The 21,525-nt window shown below is 31.7% G+C and overlaps 3 protein-coding genes across 5 annotated transcripts; 2 read left to right on the plus strand and 1 right to left on the minus strand.

The window, feature by feature from the left end:
* Window positions 1-143: 143 nt before the first annotated feature.
* Window positions 144-6,360, minus strand: LOC149497239 (cation/H(+) antiporter 18-like). 3 transcript variants are annotated; one of them, XM_089720638.1, is made up of 4 exons: window positions 6,125-6,360; window positions 3,441-3,684; window positions 1,705-2,706; window positions 144-1,624 (listed from the first exon to the last, which is right to left on the minus strand). In XM_089720638.1, exons 2-4 carry the CDS (start codon window positions 3,633-3,635, stop codon window positions 401-403), a joined length of 2,421 nt encoding a protein of 806 aa, XP_089576764.1. In that variant the 5' UTR covers window positions 3,636-3,684; window positions 6,125-6,360; the 3' UTR covers window positions 144-400. The 3 variants fall into 3 exon arrangements, with proteins under 3 accessions (XP_089576764.1, XP_089576763.1, XP_089576765.1); XM_089720637.1 differs by lacking the exon at window positions 6,125-6,360 and adding an exon at window positions 5,170-5,423; XM_089720639.1 differs by lacking the exon at window positions 6,125-6,360 and adding an exon at window positions 4,903-5,035.
* Window positions 6,361-13,460: 7,100 nt separating this feature from the next.
* Window positions 13,461-18,003, plus strand: LOC105645722 (uncharacterized protein At5g41620). Its single transcript, XM_012231396.4, has 3 exons — window positions 13,461-14,321; window positions 15,568-15,693; window positions 16,234-18,003. Exons 1-3 carry the CDS (start codon window positions 13,848-13,850, stop codon window positions 17,740-17,742), a joined length of 2,109 nt encoding a protein of 702 aa, XP_012086786.1. The 5' UTR covers window positions 13,461-13,847; the 3' UTR covers window positions 17,743-18,003.
* A 173-nt stretch (window positions 18,004-18,176) lies between these two features.
* On the plus strand, window positions 18,177-19,504 carry LOC105645721 (Lactoylglutathione lyase / glyoxalase I family protein). Its single transcript, XM_012231395.4, has 3 exons — window positions 18,177-18,493; window positions 18,932-19,064; window positions 19,136-19,504. Exons 1-3 carry the CDS (start codon window positions 18,330-18,332, stop codon window positions 19,190-19,192), a joined length of 354 nt encoding a protein of 117 aa, XP_012086785.1. The 5' UTR covers window positions 18,177-18,329; the 3' UTR covers window positions 19,193-19,504.
* Window positions 19,505-21,525: the final 2,021 nt, after the last annotated feature.

Consider the following 21,525-nt stretch of genomic DNA (forward strand, 5'->3'; position numbering starts at 1 on the left):
CTTGATTGCTATTATTATTATCAATAGCAGATTTCTATTCCTGTGTTTAAACTGAATCGTTCGGTTATAGGAATGGAGGGAAAATTGAAACAAGAAATCACTAAAAAAGAAGAAAATAAAGATATATATGCTTTGCTATGGACTAAAAAGAAAATTTGAATACTGCCATTATTTAATTGCAATTTTCCATTTCATGAAATGTGTGAGGAGGCATGTTATTGTTTGTCCTCTCCTCTTTCTTTCCTTTTCCTACGTTTTCCCATTGATTTTCTTTAGCTATACTGGTAAGGCCCTGAACTTTTACAACAGAAATATTTCAAGAACTGTAATATCAAGAAAAGAAAAGTTGTTGGCAATCTTCACATGATCTTTAAAGTACCAAACACATAACACCAACAGGCTAGCCAGTTTCAGAATCATCTCCAGGCAACTCTCTAATCTTCCTAGAGCTACCTGAACCGTGTGAAGTGGATGATATTGTCTTTCTATATTGTTGCACCACAAGTACAGAGGCAGAAGTAGTAAAATCATTAGAAGTCAAAATATTGCCCATAGGACCAATTTCAGGGCACTCAAACTTGTCATTTAAAGCTGCAGCTACAGGACCGTCAGGATTTCGACCAACAACGAACATATTGCAGCGATTGAAGTCTTTAATCATTTCCACAACTTCCCCAGAACTATTTACAATCCTTTCTTCCAATTTAATTGAGCTATCTCCTTTATTGTTCTTGAACTTAGCTAGATACTCAGCATCACTTATTGTTGGTGTACTAATAGGGGATTCCTCGGTTATTTCTACTTTAACAGTGTGTCCTAAAGTCTCATCGCTTGGTATGAAATGAACAATAGTTAAACTAATTCCAGGATGCTCAGCCATTCTTTCACCATAAGCAAGGGCTTCGCGATCGTCGCGTCCCCCGAAGAACAAGACTGTTATAGATGAAGAAACATTGCTTGCAGCCACATGTGTGCCTCCACCGAGCCCACGATCTACTAAAATTCCTACTGAGCAGGGAGCATGTTCAAGAACTCTCTTATTGACAAAACGAAATTCATTTCGAGTTGTATCCAATGTTCCATCCAATCTTTGATGCTTATGGAATGGGAGGATTATCATTGCAGCTCTTTTTCTTTCAGCACTAGTGCAGATATCTTCATGAATATCATGCAGGTGTGAGATTGCTGTCATTGGACGAATAGAAACTCGATTTAGCTGCCTGAAAGCCTCAAATGCAACCACTACTTGATTAGTATCAGACTGCTGTAACTTATTCCAAAAGGGTAATCCATTCTTTCTTGCCTTGTGGACCATAAGGATTGCAGATGTTCTTTCGGAGAGCTCCATGAGGTGAAGAGCATACACACAAAGTCCTTGTCTCTTCTCGGTTCCACGAGAAGCCTCAATGAGGTTAATCAGTGTAGGGATGTTCCAGGTACTATGGAAACATGCCAAAACCCGAAGTTGACTGTCAGGATCTTTTCTTTCAATTGTTCTCTGCTTATAATCAGATACAACTGCTCTTTTAGCCGGTTTGTATACTGCTACAACTATTGGCGTCGTTATAAAGGTTGTGAAAATAGCCATCAGAACACAGATAGCAAATGTTTGATCATTCAGGACCTGAAAAGGAGAAATTATAAGTGATCATAATGTATGCATTTGAATTTCCAAGAACCCAAGAGTATGCATTTGAATTGTACCTTCCTATCTTTACCAATGTTGAGGACAATGAGCTCCACCAAGCCTTTAGTATTCATCAAGAACCCAAGAGTTATAGCTTCTTGAGTAGGTATACGGCACAGGAGAGAGACAAGTACAGTGCCTACTATCTTCCCAAAACAGGCTGTAGTAATGACTAAAACCAGTAAACCCCATGATTGAGCCCCTCGAATCGTGGCTACATCAGTCTTCAATCCACTAGAGACGAAGTATAATGGGAGGAAAAGACCAGATACAAGATCTTCAACTTTTTCAACAAGAGCACCGGCGAAATGTCCCTCTTTTGGAATTAGAACTCCAATCACAAATGCACCAAATAAAGCATGAATTCCTATGGCATCTGTGCAAAAACCTGCTGCCAAGACAATAGCTAATGTAGCGCAGACATACATTTCATTTACTGGTTCACCCCGAGGACAGCGATGAACCATCCATCTAAAGACAGGAGGGATAATGACTGCACATAATATAATAAATCCAGATCCACTCAAAAGTACCCATAAAGATATAAGAGGAGAATGTCCATTTCCAGAAAGTGCAATGGCAAGAGCAAGCAAAATCCATGCTGCTATATCATTTACTGCTGCTGCAGCCATTGCCATTCGACCAACATCAGTGGTTAAAAGCTTGAGTTCTGCTAAAATACGCGCCAAGACAGGGAAAGCAGTGATAGACAGGGCAACCCCCATAAATACAAGAAGAGGAGCTTCTTTTACACCTGGGGAGATAGTTGCACGAAGTACAAATGATACTCCTATTCCCAGTACAAAAGGTAAGGTAATTCCTGCAAGAGCTATGGAAAAAGCCTTTTTTCCTGTTCGACCAAGGGACTTTAGGTCTAACTCAAGCCCTACAAGGAAAAGGAAGAAGAGGAGACCAAGATTGGCTAAAGTATCTAACACTGTTAGACTTCTGGGTGGGAAAATCCTGTGCAGATAGTTTGTGTTCCGACCCAAAGCTGATGGTCCCAGCAATATGCCTCCCTGTTTAAACAAAATCATTACAAGTCAGAACTCTTTTATCTTATTGAAAGAAATATGATACTAAATGTCATTTTCAACTTTCCAATGTGATACTTATGGTTCTAAGTCAATTGAAACAGACGAGGGCATTTTCTTCGTTTCAGAATATAGCAGATACTGCTGCTAGTGGATTGGTGAAGTGAAAAGCCGCTGTCACAATTCTAGACCAAAAATGGTGAAGTAAATAGATAGACTCAACTAGAGAAATCTTAAGTTAACATTTCTATATACAATTACGCAAAAGTCAATTCCATTTAAATTTATCATTTCCAATTATCTCAAACTAACTTCTACCTGTCATTTTCGATCATTATGGTGTGGAATGTATTTGCAGCTACCCCAGGTAATATAGAATTCTACTTTCAATTCTCTGTTCCACTCAGCTTGATTAGAGTTAATTAATCTAATCATGGTGAAAAGGAAAAGAAAATTCTTTGTCTCCAACTCCATTCTTTTTCAAAATAAAGGAGAAAGGAACTAAATATATATATATATATATATATATATATATAAGAACATGATGGGAGTTGCTGGTGTGTTTATCAAACACAAACACCACAACTTTATATGTACCTTGTTAATATTCTAAAGATAAGAAGATGCTAAACAGGGGAGAGGACAACAAAAGCATATGGTTACATAAAGAATGGAATTTCTAAATGGAATTAAAAACAGAGCAGAGAATAGGAAAATACAACAATCTCAGCGATGACACGTGGCTGTCGCATTGGCTTTAGAAGAACAGCAATAAGTCTTGTAAGAACAATCACAAGAACAATCTGTATAATGGCAAGAGGAAGTGCATAATCAAGAGGATTATCACCCTGGAAAATCCCATCAGAGGTAGCTTTCATGGGCTTTGGACATGTTACTGTTCCATTAGTTGCCATTTTTATCTTCTTCTTCTTGCTTCAAATCACCAAGAAACACACGAATCCACTGCAAGATAAAAGGATTAGGCTTAAGTGACTTTCTCAAATGGCTGCCTTAAAATCAAGCTGCCAATAAACGTTCATGAACATCCATAAAAAAAGAAAAAACTTTTCAGGGTAACTTTTGGTTTTGGATGGAGACTAATAGAAATAATATTTTTTCTTTGCAAGACTTCTATACTTAATAGAATACCCATAAACGGCACTTCGTTTACAGGACTAGATACATCAACCCAATCCATTAACGCCATTTTTGTCACAATTTCATTTAATTTTTTCCGTAAGTAGTTAAATTGGTAAGGATTTCTTTTCTTATTTGCGCAACGTCTATTTATTTCATAAAACTGGTAAATTTTGAATAGTCGTAGCAAGTGATATTAGGCAGCTAACCTCAGATAATGAGGTGTCTAATCAAAACGAAGCAAGCTGCCACATTAACTTGGCAACCCAAGAACACCTATTGCATGGAAATTTCTCCTAAGAAAAAATAAAGCATTGACTAAAACAATTATTTATAATAAATTATCTGGCCGTCCTATATTTGTGATGTGTACTACAATGTTATTTGAAAAAAAATATAAAATAATAATATTTTTTTCAAAACAATTAATTAGCTTAGTATATCAAGCCACTGATATAGCGGGTGTCGGTAAAAAAATCTCCGAGTAGAAATTTCTTTAGTGAATCTAATGATAATGTTTTTTTCTTGATTAAAAAATTAATTGTAATCTAGTGCATACACTTAAGTTTTGTAAAATTAGGAATTAAAGTAAAGGTTATCGTGCTCTCTTGATTATCAATAAAATATTATTTTTATCGAACAAATACATAAATTCACTCTAAATTCACTTTTAAAATTTATTGCTTTTAACTTCACGACACCTTCAATATTTTGAAAGATCAAACATTTTAATTTATAAAATTATATATATTAAATATTTTAATTTTTAAATTTATTTTATCGAGCAATTTAATTTTATAAAATTAGATTAATTAAGCGCTCGTTAAAAAAAACGGTGAAGTTGGCATATCCCAAAATGCCAATTATTGATTAAGGAACGACAAAAAAACAAAAAAGTGAATACACCTCACATGCCAAAAACAAGAAGTCTTAGGTTGGTGTATAATCTTTTTACAAAGTAAAAACACATCACAATAATTTCATGTCAAGAAAACAACCAAAAATATAATTTTATACTTAGGCTTGGTAAGATGTTTAGATTACCTAATTTTTTTATCCGCAGTATACAGAAAACATTTCAGACATTTCGCCATATACAGTGAAAAAGAAATTTCTGCATTTCTTGTAAAAGAGGAGGGAGAAAAAAGTGCACAAGTCAAAAAATAATTTTAATAAACACAATACACAAATATTCTCAATCATGAAGAAAACAGAAAAATGAGAAAGGGGAACTTCCAAGTTCTTAACTTTTTTTTCTCTTTCCTTCAACTGGGAGGGAGAGAGAGATGAGAAAGAAGAAAGAAGAATCACCTGAATTTGTTTAAAGAATCAACTTTCCATTTTCTTCTTATCAGACTCTTTCAGTTCTGTGTTTAAAGAATCAAGATTCAAGAAAAGAAGAAGAAAGAGAGGAAGAAGGAGAGAGGGAGAGAGGCAGTCGGTTGGGCTAGAGTTGGCCTCTGATTGAGCATTTATAGGACCGAGAAATGAGCTTCTGCCCCTGTGTCCTCCTATTACAAAATTGTATTTATACACTTGCCAGTTCAGTTGCCATACAAGTCCAACTGCATTAATTTTTTTTTCTTTTTGTTAGATTATTTCTTACTGTAACGGGGAGTATGTGTCATAATTTCTGTTAATAATTGTAATAATATACTATTATTGTAAATTTTTAAAAATTAAGAAAGAATATTAGTTGTCTTTTATAATATCATTAATAATATACTATTATCTTATTATTTTTTTTTAAATAGACAAAAATATTTTTATAATTTACTTTCGTTTGCGGCTTTTTTTGTTAAGTATCTTGTTAAACGAAAAAAATATTTCTTTTATTTTAAAAAACACAAACACGATTTAGTTGTATTTTTCAAATTATAGAGATTACACTATAATTTTTCTTCTATATTTCTCTTTTGACTTTTGTATTTTCTTATTGACTTAATGAAAAAGATGAAAAAATTAAATAGAAAAACCTAATAATGCAACGAAAGTAAAATATGGAGACAAATTAATATATTTTAAAAAAGATAGAAACTGGATACTTATATTTCACAAACTATATGCATCATAATGGAAATTTTTTCTAAAAATTATCCTAAATTTTTATTTATTTAGAAAAAACAACGATGTGAAATGAATGAATTTAATTGCAAAACGACAAGGCAAGTTTCAACCGCATTTGTCAGCTCAAGATAGAGAGATATACTACAAAAAAAATAAAAAAGAAAAAGAAAAAGAAAAAGAAGTGAAGAAGAAACCATACATGAGTTGAGAATCGCAATGACAGAGAGTCACCGGGGACTGATCGCCGGCGGAGAGAAAGCAGTAAAAAGTCACCGGAATCTGTTGCGGTTTGTTTAAAGACTGAAGCATAAATATAGAATGAAAACTGAGCTAAAAGAAGAGCTAGAACACATACAATATTGGAAAGCAGGAAGGAAGAAGGAAGGAAGCTTGGAATGGATCTACATCTATTGAGTATTGCTGCTAGTTCCTCGGTTTAGAAAAGGCTCTCCCCATTTATTGTACCTACTTATCAGCAAATACCATATGATCTCATTAAAAAAAGATTATAGAAATTATATTCGTAAATTATTTACAATAAATTTTAATAATATGTGATTAAATCCACCAAATTTTAAATTTACTCAAAAAATTTCTTTTCTTTTAGCAGTAAATAATACTCTATAAGGTATTTTCATAATTTCATTTGTTTTAGCAAATATTTTTAAATAGTATTTTTGAATTTTAAAAATTAAAGAAATAGTTCTTTTAATAATTTAAGAAAAATTATCAAATAAATTATAATATATAATTAAAATTCATATTTTGAAAAACCGTGGCAAAGTATAACTTTATATAGTTTTAGGATAGACTATATACTTTCCATAAGAATATGTCAATAATAAATTGTATATATATTTTCAATATTAAATTATTCATTTTGAAGTATAAATTATAAATATACAAAATGCAATAAAAATAAAAGACATGAATTGATTTTACCTTTACTCAGAAAAATATTTTAATTTAATAGATATCGAATTTTAAAATTATAATAATATTTTAAATTTTTAAGCACAAATAATTATTTTCATTGTAATTTCTAGTATGAAATTTTTTAAAAAATCATTATTTATTTCCTACTGAAAGTTATTATTTATATTAAATATTTTTAATATTTTTTTATGATTATTTATATTATTTTAAAATTTTGACGATATATAATATATTTATTCATATGAAGTGATAAATACATTTTCACTTCCCTAAAAAAATCCTGGCTCCATTACTGCTTATGACATCTCCTTTATTTGGATTGCAATAAATTTGTGTCCCTATTTTGGTATTTGTGTTGCGATTTATTGCTTTAATTGAAGTTTCAAGATATATACATTACGATATAATTATATCCAACCAATACATATGAGTTTGAAAAAAGAAACAAAAAATATAATATAAATAAAAAAATCATATATTCAAATGAATAAAATTATATTATTAATTATTATTTACAAATTATTAAATTAAATTAAATTAAATTTATTCTAGTTGTACTCTGAATAATTGAATCTTGTGATTATCCTAAAAGTTTTTGAATCTTTTTAGCAATATTCTGGATCTTTTTAAGCATTTATGCGTAGTGCACGAAGCATTAAATCTTGACCTAGAGCAATGTAATAATTAAAGCAATGTGACAACATTCAATATTTAATAATATATGATAAATAATTATATTTCAAAGTCATAAATATTGACAATGAACTTCTAAAGTATAATTTTGTAAAATTAATATGATTAGATTTCCACAGTCATAGTTATTACAGATAAACTTAGAGAAATATTTTAAGTGTTATATTCAAAACAAAAAACATAAATTAAATTAATTTAAAAAAAATAAAAATAAAATACTGAATAAAAGAGAACTCAAATTTTCAATATTCTCTTTATTTTGATTTTTATTATAGATATAAATAGATAAACAAAGTAAAACAATTAAATAAAATATGAGCTTTCAGGATTCGAAATCTAATACTACTACCATTAAAAGGGATTTACTTAAGTATTATTTTTGGTCCGAATATAGAGATATGTGTATGAAAAAAATATGTGCATATAATTTGTAAGATTAAAAAAAATATCTTAAATGATGTAATTAAAATATAAAAAACAAAAGTCACAAATTTCCAAAAAAAAAGGAATTAGTTTGATAGATACAGATAGATATTAATTAGTCATTGCTAATCAAATTTAATGTCAAAATCAGAATGGATACCTTATTAAAAAACAAATAAAATGAAATGAAAACACAAACAAATACTCTTAGTGGGTCTCATGCAATGGTAGCATCACACGTTTCATAAATATCAGCAAATAATATTTCCCACGTGACAAAGACTATGATATATAACTCAAGGATTTTTTTTTTTTTTTTAAGAAAAAAGTTGAGCATGAGAAATTTTACTTTAGAAACTATTATGACTCAAGTTCATTGTATTAAACAATAGTGATAATATCATTAGGGGTGAGATGAGATAACAGAAATTCATTTTCCCTTAATCAGATGTTTCGAATTCAAGCTTTGGGCTTCAGATGGCGGACGACTAAAATTTTAAAAAAAAATAATACTAATGTTTCTAAAATTAAATACTCTCTTAATTTTTAAAACTTCTTAAAAGTCAATCAATATATAAAAAATTCTAATATTATTATATACACTATAAAGAAACGTTCAACAAATTAAATTATTAGTTTACTAATTAAGAAAAAAAAAAAAGATTAATTAAGCTATCATAAAACTAGACACTAACTTACACCCAATTATGTAGGAAATTGCTCACATTTCATTTTCTTAGGAACCAAACAAAGTCTATGTTTCGCAATGAGAAAACAAGTTTAGACAAGCTTATCCTAAAATTACATATGATAATAATTTCCCTTCCAACCCAATTAAAGTTATTCCTAAAATCAAAAGTTATCAACGAATAAAAGTTTAGTTACACTTGCACGTCTATCACCAAAGCCACAATTTTTAAATATTTAAGTAATTAAAAAAAACATTTTTGGATGCTTGAAATCAAATATTTTATAAAAGGAAATATGTAATTCACTATCCATAATAGATTTTGTAAAATTATAAAGTTACAAATTCAAATAAAAATTAATGGAATTTAATATTATTAAAAAAATAAATCAACAGTTTAATGAGTAGTTTCCATCATAACATAAAAATTTTCAAGATTGAAAATCTTGCCACTAAAATCATTATCCCAAAAGAAAATAATATATGCATTCCATATTTTCATAAGCTCCCACTAAAATGTTGTTCTATTAGTTAAGGATCAATTCATTATTACGAACTGTTCGACAAGATTAGTTATTTTAATAGCTGTTAATTATTTTAATAGTTGTTAGGTGTTTGAATAGTTGTTAGTTATTTTAATATATAGCTGTTAGATGTTAGATATTAACTGTTAGTTTAGCTATTCATATAGTTGTTTAGAGCAAAAGTGTTCGATTAAAATGTCTGTTTAATTAGCTGTCAAATTTAAAATGACAAAAAAAAAGACATTTGAATATTGAGTTAGAATTTTAAGTTATGCTATAAAAGTGAACTCAATATAATAAAAAAAAGATAATTATATGATTTGTTATTAATTTTTCATCAAAAGAATATCAATCTATAGTGTATATTCTAGCTATATAAAAGGAAGTATCGTTACAGTAACATAGCAACCGGGTTTTGAACAGTTTAATTACTTCTTAATATTTAGCTAACCGAATAAAAAATTCACGCAACAATTGAAATAATAAAAAGAGTTTTCATTTTTAAATAAAAAATAAAATGCTAAATATTATACGGGATAACATATTTTTTGGAATGTCGGTTTCAGTAAAATGTTGAGGTGTTTAACACGTATACTTATTCATACAATTCAACAATTAAAAGAAAATAAAAACGTAAAGGTAGACGTCATTCTTCATGTAATCCGTTTGAATGAAATACAATTTTGATAATTCAAAAAATTGCCACAAAAACTTCTATATCTTAAATTTACTAATATTTTTAAAATTAAAGATAACGAAAGTGAACCAATAATAAAATATATATATTAACAACTTCAGTTGTATTCTGTACAAATCATGATCGGTTTGACTTTTTTTAATAGAGATATAGAATCTTAGACACATAATCTAAATATAATATACTAACTGCATCATGACCAATTCAATTACAGAGATTTGACTTTTTTGTAATCATATTTGTGGAGTGTAAGTAAAGTTGAGTTCTGACTAAATAAACCAAATCAACATGATTTTCGATTTGGTTGAATTTTTAAAGTAAAATCAATTTCTTTAGAAAAAGAGTAAGATTTGTGACTTTAATTATTTTAATTCGGTTCAATCTCTGAATTTTTAAAAATTTTATTTTTTTAATTACTGTGATTCAGTTCGATTCAGTCGGACTAAATACTCGCTTCTAATTGTTTTATGCAATGATATCAAGTAATGACTATTAATTCAATTACATAAAGGAAAATATGCACTCCTACAATTATTTTCTTATATTGAAAAATCTAACCTAGAATAGTAGGGAGCCTCTCTTTTCTAAAAAGGCGGAAATGAGAACAAAAAATAAAAAATGGTTAACATTTTCTAGTAAACAAAAAAAAAAAGAGAAAAACAGTGTCCGCATGATCTAATGCCCTGCAATGATGACATATGATGTGTGGCTGGTGATGGGCTTCTCTGGCAAGTGGCTACTCTCTGGCGCTTCAGGTTCTTGCAATTTTGAGTTGCTTTCAAGTCTGCAAGTCAACCTTCACGTTTGTGGCGGCAAGACTTTTCTGGTCGCTGATCAAAGCAAAAAAAAAAAAAAAAAAAAAAAAAAGAAAAAAACAATCAATTGGGTCAATAATAATGGCCAACATTATAAAAATGTGTTTCTTTCACCTCTTTTTACTTCCAAACAAATAACAACTTTGTAAACAAAATGCATTTCTTTTAGAGAAAATAATAGTTTTTTAATGAAGAAAATACTTTTTAAATAACTTATTTTGTAGTAATAAAAAATAATAATATTTGGAGTAATTGAAGTTTCGTATAATTTTAAATTTATTATTAAATTAAAAAAAAATATATATAATAAATAAACTCATAATAATTTATGATGTATTGACAATGGTAATTAACCGCCGTTGATAACGAAATAAATGAAACTATCAATGGTCGGTGGACTATATGCATAAATCTAAACATCTATTATTATTATTATTATTATTACCGGTTATCGGGGATTAATATGTAAGTATGAGTATATATATATATTAGTTTTTTTTATTATAATTTCAGAAAATAATTTTCAAATTTGAAAAAAGAAACATTATTTGTTTATTTAGCTTTTTCTTTGAATTAAAAACTCATTGGCTAATGTTTCTAAATGCTTTAAACGGCAAACTTTAATTATTACATTGTGTATATAATTTAAAAACTCAAACTTTAATACGTGGCGAATGAATTATATATAATTATAACTTATTGTGTATGCCAATTTGAGTCATTTTCGGAAAAATATATAGAATTTTAAAAGTTTGATGTGTATATATTGAATTTAAAATAATGAACATAAAAGAAATGAATATGGAGAGTTTATCATTAAAATATATATATATATAATTTCTAAAAATATAAGTAGTGGATTGAATTTATTTGTCAATTTTAAATTTTAGGTAAAGTTTCAATATGAATTATTTTCATGGAATGTTTATTAATGTCACATTTATTGCTTGGAAGCAAGCATATATACTATATTTTATGCTCTTACTGTTTACGCACCACTAATTGCGGTTGATCATTGAAGAATAAGTGCATAACTTAAGTACATGACTAACCAAATGACGTTTTCAAAAAAAAAAAAAAAGAAACGTGTTAGGTTGCTTTCTTATTGCCAGATTAAGAGCATATTGTCACGGTCCTAGAGTCACGGAATTTGTCCGTGACAATATTCTACGGAACGTTTATTTGGATGAAGGTTATTTACGGAGTTTGAAAAGCAGAGCGCAGTAAAGCGTGATTAATAAGTTGTTAATAAGTTGTTTAAGAAGATAGATTGAAGGAGAGAAATGATTTTTTAAATTTTTTCATGGGTAGGAAACCCTTGTAATCAATCTATTCTTAAATCCATCTGTTTTTTTTTTTTTTAAATCTGTCCTTCATATTTTTGAAATGTTTCAATTTTATCTATTGAAACAATATATCTTTTAATTTTGCTCCTTCTATCTTCTGACCAATTTTTTCAATCCCCAATACTTGGTTTGTATATACCTCTTCACTTTTAAACTGGAATTTTTTTAGTAAAAGTCTCATAATAATGATAATTTTAAATTTTAAACTCTCAACATTACAGCTAATCAAGTGTGATCTGATTAGTCTTTATAGTTTTTATAGAAGATGTCGAGTCCTCTTTATCACAAAAGATATCACCAATTTTGTGAATGGATTCAGCCCTACTGTGTGACTCACAATGTTATTTCGGTCTATTGGGTCTTCCATGTATAAAAAAAAAAAAATCTCAACCTTACAAATAATAGTGATCCAAAAAAAAAAAAAAAAAAAATCCATTTTTCATAACAATCTAGAAGAGATCAACTCGTCCTATACACGTTCTGTTTCTTTGAGAGGCCCAGTTGTTTTTCCCTCCCTTAGGCCTTATCCAAGAATCTCTGTGTACAATTTAAGAAAGTCCAGTTTCTAGAGGTGATACGTAACTGAGAGCAGTAAGCCCATTCTAATTCACTTTACAATCTTTTTGACTGTTTGTGATTAACAATGAAAATTATAATTTTGGAAACAAATTTTTAATATTATAGTAAAAAAAAAGAGATTATACTTTAACCATTTTTAAAGTATCCTAAAATAACAGGAAAACTTTTCAGATTTTTTTCCGATTCACACATGTATTTTCACGTTCGAGCCAATAATGTTATTCCGCATTATTTAGATACAGTCTTCGCGACTTTAAATTTATTAAAATATATGAAATTAATTTTAAAATGAAGAATAAGAAAAAAAAAATGTCAATATAAAGGAAATGAAAATTGAGAAATATTTGTGAATTATTTAAGTTGAAAAAGCATGGTAGCAAACAGGTAGTCCGGTAAAAAACACTGTGCAGAAACTTCAAGCACGTCAAGGAAAGAAATAGCAGAAATAGAAAGCAGTAGGTCATCTAGATTTGTAGGTGTCAGGGATTCTACATGATAACAACACGTGTGTCGTTAAATTTACTTACAACCCTTACTGTCAAAAAAGTTAAAATATGGTTTTGAGAGTAATAAATCACAAAATTTGTAGTATTTATAAAAAAATTATTGATAAAATTTTCAATTTTAAAAAATTTGGGGTCCAAGGTTCCATTTATTTCTTGTAGTTACCCTCTTGTAATTAACTATAGAAATGTTAATTTTGAATATAGATACTAATTTACTCTTTTACTATATTTTTTTTAACTTTACCGTTCGAGCAATAAACGCACATAATTACCATTCCCCACTAGAATTTTGACAAATTTACAAAGAAAGAAAGCAACGAATAGCGATTCACAAATTGGCGGGTGACCCAACTAAATGCATGACAGGTAATCCAACTACTTTACCCTTTGATCGTCTCTATCTCTCGCTGCTGTCTTTTTGGCCATGGGTGATTAGGAAGAAACTGCAGAAACAAGAAATTAAAACTCTTGTACTAAAAAACAAATCAAAGTTTCACTTTCACTTCACCTTCTTCTACCCAGCAGAGACTGATCAAAGAAAAGAAACATCGTCTTACAAAACCCATCTCCCAAAACAAGAAAACAAGTAAAAAGAAACAAAACCCTGAAAAGAATGAGAGAGAAACAACGAGTGTTAGTAGTAAAGAAGCATTCTTTCTTCAAGGGATGAGAGAGAAAGTGAAAAGTGGAAATAATAGTAATAATAAAAATAAAAATGAAAGCCAAAAGGGCAGAGAAAAGTGGAGATGTGGCAGCACAAAAGGAGGAAAGATTAGGGGAAAAGTTGAGACGAGGGGTTTTGGTAGGGAAGAGAGTGGGCCCATTTGCTTGCACTCCAGTTAGACTTTGGAGGTGTGCCTTAACACCTCGTGCGCATGTTAGTATCATTGCCAACAACAACCAGGAGGAAGAGGAGCCTTCTTCTTCTCTTTTTGCTCGTACTTTTTCTTTTGATAAAAACACCGTTGTTTCAGCTAGAAAGCTCGCTGCTGCTCTTTGGGACTTCCAGCATTACCTGCCTCTCTCTAAAATGCACCGGGGTGGACACAATAACAATTATAGTAATGGAGCTGCTGCTGCTGGTGATCCTAGGTTGCGGCGCCACCAGAACCGCCACCATCTTTTTAAAGACAAGGGAATCGACCTTTCCCACTTCTTGGCTGATCCTTCCCCTAGCTCTACTGACCAGGTATATATATACACACACTTGTACACTTTTGTACATGTTTATGTATATGGTAGTTATAAAATTCTTTGTGGGTTGTGATTTATTGGCTGATTGAGATTTTTGGGTTTCTTTTGCCTTCTATCGACCTGATTGGTTCTTGAATTTAGGTGTTTTGTTAATCTGCTTCCTCCTCACTTTTTTGTTTAATTATTTGATGGGTCCATTCATTGTAATAGCTATGTCACTTCTTAATGAATTTTGTGAAATTTGGATGATGGAGCTCACTCTGTTAGGTGAAATTTCTTATCAAATGCTGTAGCTTGTTAGATTCTCTTTTGGGATGCAATTGGTTAAACTTGTTTTATTTTTTCACCGTCTTTTGACTTGTTCAAAGGTTAGATTATTTTATTCGAGGATTAATGTTTGACAATCCTGCAATTGTGTTAAGGTTATGCACTGCTCTGATCTCTGTATTTTTGGGTATGGTGTATCTGTCTCTCTGATATTAACTATGTTAAGGTTTCCCTTCTCATGCTTTGGATGTTTATGATTTGCTGATATAATATCTGTCCCTATCATAGACTGCCATATTTCTTCCATATTTCGTCTTAAGATTTCAAATTCCAATTTCAAAATCAGGGTTTGTTAAGAAGGTATTACCTGAATGTCACTCCTGAGCGTGAAAATATATGTGAAAAAAAAAATTTGGGACAAGTCTCCTCTTTTCATAAATTCATACTTCTCCAGAAAAAAAAAAGAAAAAGTTTTGTCCACTTACTCTTATATGTTCTTCAAGAGGCAAAGGGATTGTCAATTACTATTCTCTATTGAATTGGTTAAGATTCAGTAAACCATAGGTCATTGAAGTGTATTGACCGCTGAATTTGTATGGGACTCTTTATGTATAAAATTTCAAAATGTTTTGAGGAGTGTTAAATATCTCATGAATGTTGAATCTGCCATAGTTTCTAGTATTGGTCTAAACCATGTCATCCATAACTACTGTCGATAGTTAAATGAATCATTATGAATTTGTGCATCTGCCTGCAATGATCAGTGTAAATTGCTAGATTACATTTCTTTTTCATACTGTACCCACTGCTTTTTAAGTGCATTTACTTGACACTGTAATATATGGGGCTGCAAATTATGTATTCGAGCCAAATGAAAGTATGGATTTTTTTTGAGTTTGTAAGATTGGGTGCTATTTCTACTACTAATCTTTTTGCTATTTCTACTTCTGATCTTTTTGCTATTTCTTAACCAGCCAGAGAGTGCAAGCAGTCTGAGGAGACATATTGCTGCATCACTGGTTCAGCACCATCGTTCAATTGAAAGAAGTAATCGTGCTTTGCAGCCTGTGTCTCCTGCAAGTTATGGCAGTTCCATGGAGGTAAGCTATCCTGTCTCACTGATAAATTGCATTTAAGATTCTCTCGAAGAACAAATATTGGTCTTGGTCGATACTTTGTTAGACTAAGTTTGAAAGTAAACTAATAACGAACCCACTATTAGTCTTACACTATTTCCCAGTGCATGGTATTATAATCCTCTATTTGTATGGAACCTCTGGCTTGAGCCCCCTGGTTTCTGTTGAAAAATTAGAGCATAATATTTGTTGAATTTAGGAAGAACAAAATCTGAGACGTGTTAAGTAACACTGTCCTGAAGGATTTGTTTCACCAATAGGAATTAATAATTAGTGCGAAAGTCCCCAGGATGTATCAGGTTCTTCTGAGTAGAATCCCAGGAAACCAGAACAGTAAAAGGAATAATGAATAACCCAGAAAAAAGAAGTAGAGAAGAAGAAATGTTAGCAAGAGTATTTCCAAAGCTTTGCTGCTGGAAAACGAAAATTTGTGGCTAGTTTACCAATTGCCACTTTATCTTGAATTTTAATTTCCTTATAATTTGACATGCATTTTTTATATAGGTGGCACCTTATAACCCTGCAGTTACACCTACCAGCTCATTAGACTTCAAAGGAAGGATTGGCGAGCCACATTATAGTCTTAAAACATCCACTGAACTGCTAAAAGTATTAAATAGGATCTGGAGCCTGGAAGAACAACATGCATCCAATATGTCATTGATAAAGGCATTGAAAACGGAACTAGATCATGCTCGTGTCAGGATCAAAGAGCTCCTTCGGGATCAGCAAGCAGATCGGCATGAGATGGACGAGTTGATGAAACAAATTGCAGAAGATAAACTAGTTAAGAAGAGCAAGGAACAGGATCGATTACATGCTGCTATTCAGTCTCTCAGGGACGAGCTAGAAGATGAGAGGAAGTTAAGAAAACGATCTGAGAGCCTACACAGGAAATTGGCTCGGGAACTTTCAGATGTAAAATCATCTCTTTCTAATGCTGTAAAAGAGATGGAACAAGAGAGAAAATCACGAAAGTTGTTGGAAGATCTCTGTGATGAGTTTGCTAGGGGAATTAAAGATTATGAACAAGAATTGCATGTTCTGAAACCAAAATCTGACAAGGATTGGGCTGAAAGAGTGGATGCCGATCATTTGATTCTCCATATATCTGAATCATGGCTAGACGAGCGGATGCAAATGAGGCTAGAAGAAGCTCAGCATGGTTTTGCTGAAAACAATTCAATAGTGGACAAATTAGGATTTGAAATAGAGACATTCCTAAAAGCTAAGCGAATAGCTCATTCTAAGATTACTGATACAAAGTTGCCTAGGGATAGGCGGCGGAATTCAATGGAATCTGTCCCTCTGCATGAGGCTGTAAGTGCACCTCAGGATGTGGGTGAAGAAGAGGATTCTGCTAGTAGTGATTCACATTGTTTTGAGCTTAGCAAACCAAGCAACGGCGAATTTAACATGCGCGGCAGTGAAGCTGTGGATGAATATGTTGATGAAACAGTCAAATCTAATCAAACAAAGAAAAAGGCGTCACGTGAAAGAACTAGACGTCAGAATCCCTCAAGCTTGCAAGTTAAATTTGAAGAACAGATGGCTTGGGCAATGGGACCAAATGGGAGCAAGAAACCCCAGGTGGAGGACACAGAAGAGGTTAAAACAGGTGAAGTGAACCCAACTGAAATGAGTATTTCTCGAAAGTCTGAAACTTGTGATGCTACTGAAGGTGGCAGTCTTGAGAGAAAGAACAAAGTTGATGAGATCCATGGATTGAATCCAAATTATGTGATTGATAACTTGATAAGAAGTCATATTTCATCATCAGAAGTTGGGAATGTGCATCTTGAGAATGATGCAGGTGAGGCTTCCTCTAGTTATCCAACCCGAAGAAATGCTAGTCCAGTTCGACGGTGGATGGCAAAACTCTCAACTCCTGATGTTGACATTTCAGAATCTTCTACTAAACCGCATAAAGAAAATACTTTGAAGGCAAAACTTCTTGAAGCAAGATCGAAGGGACACCGTTCGCGTTTAAAAATATTCAGAGGTTCCTCTTAGGATATTCAGAAAGAGGATATATAAGGCTCCTTTGAGCATATTTGATTGGCTCTTCTGCCCTATTGGTGATCATAAACTTTGTGTTTTGTGAATATTGACCACACAGTATCTTGAATATGAAATGTTGCTGCTACATCTTCAAATACAATTGTATTATTTTCATCTTCTGTAATTTGAAATCCAATTCTGTATACGAGTGTAATGCCGCTACATATGGATAAGCCAAATTTCAAGATGTGTAACAATTTTGAGTTATTATCAGATGTTTGTCTCAGGCTGAAATTTCTGTGTGCATATCAATTCATCTCCTTAATGTTTTGAGCTTGGTGTAGAGCATCAAATTGTTATGTGCAATGCATTTGAACGTTAGCTTTTATAAATACGACGTCGTTAGCTTTTATAAATACGACGTCGTTTAGACACATCTGCAACTTTTGAAGCCTTCTCACAGTTGCCCAATTCCTATTGCTTCGGATCGTCTCTTTCGTCTATCTCTGCGAATTCCTTCTCTCTCTCAAAGTCCCTCTCCACATCCCTGCCACACAGACCAAAAGCCTGCCAAAGACTTCTCAGCGTTTGAATTAGAAATGGCATCGGCATCGTTTCGGTGGATTTTACAGCTACACAAGGACGTGCCAAAAGCAGCTCGTTTCTACTCCGAAGGATTGGATTTCACTGTCAATGTGTGTACTCTTCGCTGGGCAGAACTTCAATCCGACTCTCTTAAGCTCGCCTTCATGCAGTCTACCAAGTAATTATAAAAATCCGTGTTTTGTTTGTGCAATGCCTTGTTTCTGTTTGATTATTTGTCTACAAGAACGGAGCACATAGTAGGACTTTCTTGCGGCACTGTTCGTACATTGTTCTTTAACCCTTTGGATATGTCTGCTGTTCTGAAAAATCAACTGTGCCTTAAATGGGTTTCACGAGTCAGTTATAGCTTTGAGCCTATAGACTTTTCTACTAGAATGAGCACAATTTTATTGAAGTTTGGATTTTTTGCAGTTTTGGTTATGTTCATCTGAGTAAACCTTTATATATTTATCTTGTTCGATTAGAGAACGGAAGTAATAGGATACCGTAAAGGCAGGATTATATATATACTTCTAGAAGTTACCAGGCCTCTTGATAGTTTGATTTGGCATATGTTTGCACAGCTCCAATTTATGCTCCTAACCCAATTTTTCAGTGACCACATTGTGCAGAAGGGATATTCTTCTATGCTATCATTTACAGTGACTGATATTAATAATACTGTGTCAAAACTGCTGGCTTTAGGTGCTGAACTTGATGGACCGATCAAATATGAAATCCATGGAAAGGTAATCACATTACGAAAATCTAAGTGTTAATGTAACAGGTCTAAGGTTCTCATGCAAATTTTTTCTAACAGGTTGCAGCCTTGCGATGTATTGATGGTCATGTTTTGGGTCTCTATGAACCTGCATAGTTGTTAGGCGATAAGGAAGCTTTTCCTTTCTTTTTAAATTCTATTGATGATTGATATCGACCGCTGAAACTATGATCAATATAGCAAAAGCATACGTGGAGGAAAAGGGTTCAAATTGTTTTCTGGAGTACCTGTCATGTAAGTTGTGTATCTTTGTTGTTCATGTCACTAAGTGACAGGAAATTATAGTTTGATCCTTTTGGTAGCACAGTTGCTCTTTCTTCTTGCTTGTTTTTTGAAGTTGTCATGTTGTGTACTGTGAAATTATAACTGTGTAATGTGAAATGAACAGCCACCATCCCAAAAGAACAATATAGTTCAACTTCAAGATATTATTTATATTAACAGAAAACAGAACTGGCATACATGAGCAAAACGAGCACTAGTTCCTGCGAACTAGATTTCGCGCTCAATTTGGTGAGGAGAGTCGACTGAAATTGATTACGCCACTGGTGGGCTAAGAATTATGGGCCTATACCGACTAATTGAGCCACAATATAATCAACTTGTCTGAAAAAAAACCCATGTAAACGACAGACACTCTGTTGTTCTAAATACAGCAGGAAAAATTATCACTGTCGTTGAATAGACGACACGGACAAGCTTTCCCCAACAGGAAAAGGTTCCCCTGGAAGGTTCTCTCCCTCACATCCCTTTCCTTCTTCTCTTCTTCTTCTTAGCAAAACATTAACTATTATACCAAAGAAAATGGTAATAAGGCTAATTGCAATAGCGAAAACACCTTTTGGATCTTTTACTAGTATTACTATACATTTATAAGCCCAAGAATAATCTTATTTCAAAATTTTATGACTACCCTTTTCATAAGTGATTTTTCACATATAGAACTTGTGACCTTCCCATAAGTGACTACCATGCATGTCATCATCTTCCTCTTCTTTTTTTTTTTCCCTCAAAGATATAGATGATAATGTAAATTTTCTGAAAAAAAGAAAATTTGAATTTGAATCTAAGGTTACTGCACTTTTTCCAGTTTCCCTTTTCTATAATATTAGTGTATGAATTTTGAAGTCTGATGTGCACTTTGAGAGGCAGACCTTCACTACAAATGTAAAGAAAAACAAAAAGGCACTTTGAGTGGCAAACATCCATACCATATATAGAACAATATATTTTCATCTGAGTGATTCTCAAAACTAATATCCTGTTGCAGCACTTGCACTCAAATTCAATTTCCTGTATTTCCATTATTCTTTAGCAATTTAATTATAGGATTTATGGTTGACTCTTTCAGTTACAGTTCATCACAGGAAAATTCACATTTTTCTGCCATTGACATTTCTTTCACACTTATAATGATTATCAACCTTCTGAATATATTGAAAAAGGAAGTTCAACACTATATATATAATAAAATGAAAAGCTATAATTACCTTTATAGGGTTGAGATGGAATTGTTCTGGTTCTACTAGATCTCATATGAGTTGGTTTTTGTTCTTTTCTTTTTTTTTTTTTTTAAGCAAAAATTAGCCCTAGAGATGCCTCTTAAATGGTACAAATTAACAATTATAGCTAATAAGTGCTATAAGAATATGTTGTCGTACATATAGGTTATATTTATAGTAATAATGCTAGTTTCTAATTAAGATATGATTCCATTAATTAAATATATAATCCATCTGGGAAAAAAATATATGTAACTGATCTCATCTTTTCTTGTGTTCTTGGCAAACATGAAAGAAAATTTGGTTCAATGGTACTAAAGCCAGACAACCTAAATAACTAAGGAAGAAAAATATTCATATTGCTTAAAAAAGATTTGTTTTCTATGATCTTTAGATTTGCTATTGTAATAAAAAAAAAGAAAACCTTTACATGATGCTTAGACAAGACAATGTGATTAAGAAATTAAACCACTTCATTTACACTAATTAAAACTTTTTCCAATTGGGTTGGAAACATCAAGGCCCCAGAGGATAAAGTAAGATCAAAACTTTATAAATTAACACTGATTGATGTATCTCTCTTCATAGATCTGAGCATGCAAATGCAACTTTATTATTACCAAATAAATTATTAGCCAAATATTCGGCTTTGAGCAACCAAATTTTTTTTTTTTTTAAGAGACCAGTTGAGGATAAGCACGTGGAAAATTGAATTTCCATATAGTTATAAAAGAAAATTAAATGACAAAAACATACGCAAAGGGTACTTGTGTTGGTTAAAGATGGTGCAAAATGATCTATCATGGCATGAGAAACAGAAAGTAGCCGTTGGATTTTTAAAAAGTGGAGAAAAAATAAAATAAAGCTCGTATCCATATTTGGCATGGCGTTTCTGAGGCTTAGAGAGGTAAAAGAAAGAATAGTTTC

This window comes from Jatropha curcas, chromosome 4 (assembly GCF_041381405.1).
Source record: "Jatropha curcas cultivar XTBG-Jc1 chromosome 4, XTBG_Jcur_1.0, whole genome shotgun sequence".
In the NCBI taxonomy this organism is placed as follows: domain Eukaryota; kingdom Viridiplantae; phylum Streptophyta; class Magnoliopsida; order Malpighiales; family Euphorbiaceae; genus Jatropha; species Jatropha curcas.